Source organism: Corvus brachyrhynchos, unplaced genomic scaffold (assembly GCF_000691975.1).
Source record: "Corvus brachyrhynchos isolate BGI_N302 unplaced genomic scaffold, ASM69197v1 scaffold60, whole genome shotgun sequence".
In the NCBI taxonomy this organism is placed as follows: domain Eukaryota; kingdom Metazoa; phylum Chordata; class Aves; order Passeriformes; family Corvidae; genus Corvus; species Corvus brachyrhynchos.
This window is the reverse complement of record NW_008236767.1, coordinates 6630270-6638536: the sequence shown is the minus strand read 5'-3', so window position 1 is coordinate 6638536 and position 8267 is coordinate 6630270. Positions and strand designations below refer to the sequence as shown.

The window sequence follows — 8267 nt, the reverse complement described above, 5'->3', positions numbered from 1 at the left end:
TCCGCAGCCACCCCGTGGCCCAACTGGTGACCCCTGCCGTTCCCTCTTGCAGTGGCATACCAGAGTCAGGACAGTCCACAAGGAGAAGGGAGGGGCAACGAGCTGGCAGCTGAAGGGCAGCACGGACTGCACCCACCAGTTAGCACAGTCTGAATCTCCTGGACACCGGTCAGTAGCCATTTCATATATTGCTAAACTTGAACTGTAAACTGCAATTGATAAATCTGCAGGATTGATCCAAATACACCTGACTAACCTTCAAATTATCAACTATTACAGCTGTTTGGTTACTTTGGAACTGCTACTGCTACGTGACGTCAACTCAAGGCCAGATCTGCAACTGTCTGCATCAGTCCAGCAAAGCTGTCTGCAGAAAGGTGCCAGAATAGAGAGAGAACAAGCTCTCTTCAGAAATGGTTAATCAATAGCTTGCTAGGTTGACTCAGTGCCATTAGAGACAGTGGTGCACCCACTGTCTATAAATTGTGACCTGTCTTCTGTTTCATTCTCAGTCACCTCTCCTGCCATCCTGGTAGTTACCCATTTTCCACTTGGAAGCTTGTGGGCATTACCAGAAATGTCCCTAACATCCTGGCTCTGGGGAACAGCAGTAATACTTTGTTGTTTGTCTTGGTTTCTTCTAGGGAGGAGGAGAAGGTAAGAAACCGATTGTAACTGCATCTCAGTGTGCCTACTAGCCTTTATTTGTGTCAAATATCCTGTGTACATCACTAAAAGAACTGTAGTCTCAAGACTGTCAGATGGACATACGCAGGATAGCATAGACAATGCTGTACTTTGGTCTTTTGACAGATTTATGTTCCAATCGAATTTTTGTGTATGAATTTTGCAATGATAGTGCAGTGATGCCTAGAGGCAGCTGTAGATACAAATCTATGCACAAGTGAGGTAATTAAAATATGAATATGTATGTTCTAATTTCCTAAAGTTCTGGGCTGGAGTTTCACCTGTATTGTAATCACAGCTAATACCTACTTACATGTAATTAGAGTTTAATACCTACTTACAAACATTTTTATATTGTATCTAGTAACACTGTTTAATACAGGTAATATTTATGTACCACGCTATTTCAAATACATATTCCTTAAAAGCATTTATCCTACTGGCATATTTACATAAGGAGCAAGTAATTTGCTCTAATTTTGTATTTTCAGCAGTCATTTTCTTGTTTTATTTTAAAAGTTTAATTAAAAAAAGGTGAAAATAATTAACTTCATTTACTGGAAAAGCTGAAGTATTATATGAAAATTTTTTCAGCAGTCATGATGTCCTTATACAGGAAAGTTGTTTTCTACTCAAAAAAGAAAATCATTTAAGCATATGCTTCACTTTAAGTATCTGCTTAATTTAAAGCATGTGCTTGATGACATTTTGTCTGAAAGACTAGCTTTTATGCTTACTGAGGGTCATAGCAAAATTCCCATATTTTTAGAAAGATCTGGTCTGTTAATGGGATATGCAAATAATAACAACATTTCCATACTAAAAAATTTCTTTTCCTTGGTATTCAGATGAAATTGTGGATACAATTGTCCAAAAATACATCAGGCAATATTAGTGTGATGGACTATTTATTAATGTGAAAAATTCATAACTGCACGTTAGCTAATGGCAGTAATTTGGCATTTGAACAGGTGAAAAATATACTTCTGATCCAGGGAAAAGAAAGATGACATAATCAAACTGTGTTTTGTTATGTCTATTAATAGTTAAGGCTGTTCTTTCTTACATAGCTTAGCCCTTAAATGGGAGAAAAATATTTGTAAATAAACTATTTATTTGGGATTTTTTTTTCTTTTTTTTTCACATTACACGAAGCCTAGCATCAGCATTTTACATACCTGGTAGTCCTAGAGAAGAGATCTTTATACAAAATTTTAAGTTCAGCTTTTGTTTGTGTTTTGTAGGCGACAAGGTGAGCCACCACTTGAAAATGGGTTCCTCCCATACCTGGGCTGTGCCTTGCAGTTTGGTGCCAACCCCCTTGAATTCCTCAAAGAAAAGCAGAAGAAGCATGGCCACATCTTCACTTGCCATGTAGCAGGGAAATACATTCATTTCCTCACGGACCCTTTTTCCTACCATGCATTGATGCGCCAAGGAAAACACTTGGACTGGAAAAAGTTCCATTTTGCTACTTCTGCCAAGGTACTGCTGGTTTTAATATCTAACAAACAAAGTATCTGCTGACATACCCAGTTAATCCCTGTAAACATGACTGTGCCTTTGAAATAGGATTGGTTTCACATTTCTGCACTTTTCCTCGTTTAAAACATTGTGGTCTTGTTTTGCTCTTCCTAAATGGAAAAGAAATTTGCAGTGATTTGGATTGTTCTAAGACTATACATTATTCTAAGACTGTACATAATTTTGTTACATTATTACTCCTCCCTCTAGTAAGCTATGAAGTTATACTTTGGCTTTCATTTATGTTAGACTTTATCATCAAGGTAATGACAGGCCTTACTTATCATGCATACAATTTATTTTGTGACAGGCTTTTGGGCATGGTAGCATTGACCCAGCAGAGGGAAACACCACTGAAAATTTTCATCACACTTTCATTAGAACCCTTCAAGGCAATGCCCTAGATGCCCTCATTGAAGCAATGATGGAAAACCTACAGTATGTCATGCTGCAGTCAAGAACACCTAAGCTCCAGTCTAATACCTGGGTGACAGAAGGACTTTACACATTCTGTTGCCAAGTGATGTTTGAGTCTGGCTTTTTAACACTTTTTGGTAAAGAATTTAATTCAAATAATGACAAAAACCTATCATCAAAGCAGGAAACTGAGAGAGCTCATATCCTAAATGCCCTTGAAAACTTCAAGGAATTCGATAGGATTTTCCCAGCCCTTGTGGCAGGGCTGCCTATCCACCTCTTCAAGAGTGCCCACAGTGCACGTGAGAAGTTGGGAGAGGCACTCCTGCACAAGAACCTCCTGAAAAGGGACAACCTCTCTGAGCTTGTCACCCTCCGCATGTTCCTGAATGACACCCTGTCAACCTTCGATGACATGGAAAAGGCGAAGACCCATGTGGCAGTGCTCTGGGCCTCTCAAGCAAACACCATTCCTGCCACTTTTTGGACCTTGTTCTATCTTCTTAAGTAAGTCCCAATGCTTCTTGCTCCCTAACAAGAAAAATGTTTATCTTTCAGAAACCAGTTCATTAATACAGGCCAATTCCACTGCTTGATACTTCACCAGTGATAAAAATCTTACTGTTTGCAACAGAAATGGTGTGTTGTTCTGGACTTCCACAGAAAAGCCCTTCACTCATCTGAGAGGAAGTAGTGGTAGCACAGAGCAATTCTGTAGAAGCTTTTTTTTTTAAGAAACAACACTCCAGGGCAATGCTACACTTTGTCAAGAAAGCTTTGGAGTTAATCTATATGTTATGACATTAAAAGTGCTAGTTGCAGTCAAAACATTGATTCTATTAAGGCTACAAATATAACTAGACATTTTTAGTCCATCTCACTAGAGCAGGCAACATGAGATTTAACTTCATTGTTGTTTTCACAGATACTTAATAGAAAATAATTTATATGCCGATAGATCCCATTGAAGCTCTGCTGTAGACTGCACCTGTTGAGCTTGTTACTCTTGAGACAAGTGCACAGCTCAGATAATACTATCAAATGTCCATTTTAGAGTGGACCTTTGTGGATTATCTGCCTCAGTATAACTAGCACTGAAGTGTGTGTCTAAATTCCTAATGCTTTTATTTATCATATCTACTTGCCAATGCTACTTTTTGAGGTTAATTGTTACTTTTTGCTACAAGAATGAATTTGCTTTAGATTTTCTGGACTTGGAGTCTTTTAATACCCTGATTGTGCCTTTGTCAAGACACTATTGCACCCTCTTTTATTGTCTCTATATATTTCACCATAGCTCATATATTCAGTGTCTGAAAGAAAGCCTAGACAGTGAGGGTACTATGTGGGCTCTTAGTATTAGGAAGATTCTTTTCAGCTAGACAGAATATTGTCACATCAGCCAGAATAAATGATGTTATAAAACTGATCTATAATCCTGTTCCTAAATTTTCTGCCCGTGGTGGGGCTATTTCCTAATCTACAACTGGCTGATTTTTTTCTTACTCTTGGCATTGCTTTTTAGTGACAGTACTGTTTATTACCTGAATTACCCTCATCAGTTCTGTCCCACTTGTCATTGCAGACAAAATCAAATACTTGAGGATCCTTTCCTTTTTTTTCCCTTTGAAGTTATAATACCTTTGCCAAGACATGAAAAAGTGGAACTGCAGCATTTTGCTACAACATTTTCATTTTAGAAGGTTGTACTTGTCAGCCAACAATAGAAATTTTAGCCAGGAAGAACTTTAATAGCAAACCCCTTCTTAAAGAATTCTTAAATTTAAAATTATGTTATACCTTTGCTCTTTTGATCTTAGGAATCCAGAAGCAATGAGAGCTGCTACCAAAGAAGTGCAACATGTTTTGGAAAGTGCTGAAGAGAGTATCAGCTTAGATGGCAAACATATTTCCTTGAACCGAAAACAGCTGGATAATATGCCAATACTGGGTATGCTTCTTTTATGCAGGAATCACACTACAATTTCCATGGTCTTCTACTTATTACCATGTAAATACTTGCTATGGAATTCCTATGGAATTAGCAAAGAAACAGTAGAAGAGGAAACTATATGTTCCTTAGCAATAGCCAACACAACCAGGCTTCCCAATGTCCCAGGTGGTACTGAGAGTATCAAAATTTACATGAAAAGCACTTCTTCATGGGTAATGGCATGTCTCAATAATCCTATACAGCTACATAACATAGACCCATGGATAATTCTGAACAATATTTTGTTTGGTTATATTTTTAAATCAAATGAAAATGTGTTGCCAAAACTTAAATCCCAATTCTTATCATGTGAAGCAATATTTTCTAATACCATTATTTCTATTTTCTCTTAATATTTTTTCAAATTATAAGCACATTTTTCAGAAGTTACAGAGAGTTTTGATAATGTTGCCTTTTAACTACTGTTACTTAAAAAAAAAGTCAGCTTATATTGAAACAGAAAACCCCCCACATTATTTTTTTCCTGAATATGGGTTTCTATAAAGAAACTCTTACAGCTTCAGAAAATTCTGCTTACTGAACTGCCTCTTTTTCTTGTTATCTTTCAGTTTTCACTGGTTTGGTCTTTATCTCAGAGTGACATTGTGTTTAACTTTTGAACATTTGGTTTCATCAACTATAAGCATTTTTCTAGGGGAAAGAAGATCAGGTTCTCAGTGGTATCTATAGAAGGGATAGAAATGCTAAAAAGGAATGAGGAAGATACTTTCTTAGGCATTTAGAAAGTTAATATTAAAATTTTTCTTCTAATAAATTCAGGGTTTGATAATGGCTCTGAAATAGATCAATATCTATGACCTGCCCCCAGGATGTGAATACACTGTTTCCATGGCAATCATTCCTTGTTCTCTCCCAACAGACAGCATCATCAAGGAGGCGATGAGGCTCTCGAGTGCATCCATGACTTTCCGAGTGGCCAAGGAGGATTTCACTTTGCACTTAGAGAACGACTTCTACAACATTCGCAAAGATGATATTGTAGCTCTTTATCCTCAGCTGCTGCATTTTGATCCAGAAATCTATGCTGATCCCTTGGTAAGTATTTTTTTCAATTTGCATTAAACTCAGCGCTGTGGCAGAAGTTAACAGGCCTTTAGATAAAGCATTTGTAGTGGTGCCCCATGGCTGGTTTTCTGTTGTACCCCAGACAGTCTGTTCTTACATGTGAAGATGTAATGATAGGCAAGAAAAAGAATAAAGTCAGTGCAAACACTCTCTGCAAAACATGTTTTAGTGTGACCAAAAGGTGTGCTACCAGCCCCAGACAGCCTTCTACTTACTGCCTTCCTCACTGAGGGAAGATCACCATTATGGAGGTCTTTGAAGAAGGACAAGGATAATAGTTTCCCAAAGGCACAGAATTAGAATACTTCCAATACTTCTTCTGCTGCATGAACAAGGATGCAGGTTACAATGCTTATTTTTAGAGGTCAGGACAAAAAAGGAGAGTTATCAGCAAAGAACCTGGGATCCTGTACCACATAACAGAACTTCTCAGAGGCCACTCTTTCTAAAACAGCACCATGGGGCCTGGTGCTACTGTACGATGCTTATTTCTAGAGGCATCTCTTTCCTAGCCTGCATTTTGTGTCTTAGCAGCTTTATCTGGTTTTTGGAGGTATTCAAATATCAAGGAACTCTTTTGTGTGTTCAATTGCAGACGTTCAAATATGATCGCTTTCTGAATGAGAATGGAGAGGAGAAGACTGATTTCTACCGGAATGGTCGGAAGCTGAAGTATTACTACATGCCTTTTGGGACAGGCATGGCAAAGTGCCCAGGCAGGTTATTTGCTGTCCATGAGATTAAACAATTTTTGGCTCTGATGTTTTCATGTTTCGAGATAGAGCTGGTGGACAGTAATGTGAAATGTCCCTCTCTAGATCAATCCCGTGCAGGACTGGGTGTTTTGCAGCCATCCAATGATGTTTATTTCAGGTACAGGCTGAAATGCTTATGAATATGTATTTTTTATTATGCATATACACTATGTACTAGTAGTACATAAATACACTGTATATACTAACAGTACTAAATACACTGTATGACATACACTTTATATACATTTTATGTATATATGCAAATGAAATACTTCAAGTCTTGGGGAAAATCTATATGAAGATGCTAATTCACCGTTTTAATGAAAAATGTGCTGGTACCAGTGTGGTACCAGCACGCAGTGGGTTTAATGTGCTGTTTTGATGCAAATATCTCCTTTTTTACCAACCATTTTGAAATGCAAGTTAAGATTTTCAATTGTGTGTGTACAATAGCGGGGCTTTTTCTGTCAGCAAATACTTTCCCACAGTTAGAATTTCATCAGCTAATTCATCTTAATTTCAAAATTGTACTACAGTTAAAACGTATTCTTTTCTACAATTGAAATGTTTGGAGGGGGGGAGGAATGGTGGTGGTTATCCCCACAGGTGAAATAAAGTTTTTTTTGTATAAAGGCAGATCTGCAGTGAGGAGGGGAGAGTTTTCTGGGGAAATACCTTTACGGTTTTATGAAAAACTAGAAGACTTGAAAAAAAATTACAAAAATGTTCACGTTCAAGTGAAACTGCAAAACTTGTATTATATTCATTGTAAGATACTTATTTTCAGAGAGTGCTAACTGTGTTAAAATAAATTATATTGGCTGAACCAAATGCATCTCTAGACTGTTGTTTTAATGTCTTAACATTGTCAAAGGTTTATGCACTCATCCAAAGCCACCTAAACCAGTTTTAAACTAGCCAGCTCAAACACCAATTTGGATATAAATAAATATCTACCACATATTCACCATATTCAAGGGTGGTTTTAGCCTCATTGCCTTAACTCCGTATTTCAGTAAGCCTCCTTAGGTCTTCTTAGTCTAATTCCACTAAAGTTACCATGGGTAGAATTCTGTGGCATGTCCATGAGAACAATTGTTTCAGGGTTAATATAATTTGCTTCTCTTTAACATCCCTGTCCTTTTCTGCTGCAAATGACAGATGTATGTATGTATGTCACAAAGTCCATTTTTTAATGAAACATCTTCAGGCTGAAAGAGAGAGCTTTCTTACCATCTGATGCTGAAAAGAACAAATGGACTTAAAACATTTTTTTATCCTGTTCTTTTCTAAGGACCTGTAGTGGTTTGGTCCAAAATACTTATTACTTATTTACTTTCTGTGAGATAAGAATTAGGAGAAAGCAAAGCAGGCACAAAACTTAAAATACTATAAAGAAGTTTATTAACAGACCTAAAAGGAAAGGAAAAAAAAAATCATACTTCAGAACTCTTCTCCTCCCCCCACCTTTCCCCCTTCTCCCACTGCAAAAAGACAACCCTTGAGATGTCCAGTCAGTTTACCACTTCCATAATAACCTTGTTTAGTTCATTTAGGGAGAGGAGTCTCTCTTGCTCATGCTATGGAGACCATCTCCACAAGAAATTAATGGGTTAGCAAAGCATAGTCTCGGAAGTGACCCTCTTGCAAAGGGGTGCTTACAGATTCCTCTGTGACCTAACAGAACCTATCAGCTGGCCAGTATGAATATGGACAATTTTTTAAGCCATTTAAAATTTTGACCTCCTCTGTGATCCACACTTAAGAATAGACAAACCGCCCCCCCCCAGCTCTCTCTGTTCCAG

At 37.7% G+C, this 8267-nt stretch overlaps 1 protein-coding gene across 1 annotated transcript; it reads left to right on the top strand.

The window, feature by feature from the left end:
• The first annotated feature begins 66 nt into the window (after positions 1-66).
• LOC103625509 (cholesterol 7-alpha-monooxygenase) lies at positions 67-7303 on the top strand. Its single transcript, XM_008644943.2, has 8 exons — positions 67-168; positions 280-377; positions 513-657; positions 1932-2172; positions 2522-3135; positions 4449-4579; positions 5502-5677; positions 6303-7303. The coding sequence occupies exons 3-8, from the start codon at positions 578-580 to the stop codon at positions 6600-6602; spliced, it is 1542 nt and encodes a 513-aa protein (XP_008643165.1). The 5' UTR covers positions 67-168; positions 280-377; positions 513-577; the 3' UTR covers positions 6603-7303.
• Positions 7304-8267: the final 964 nt, after the last annotated feature.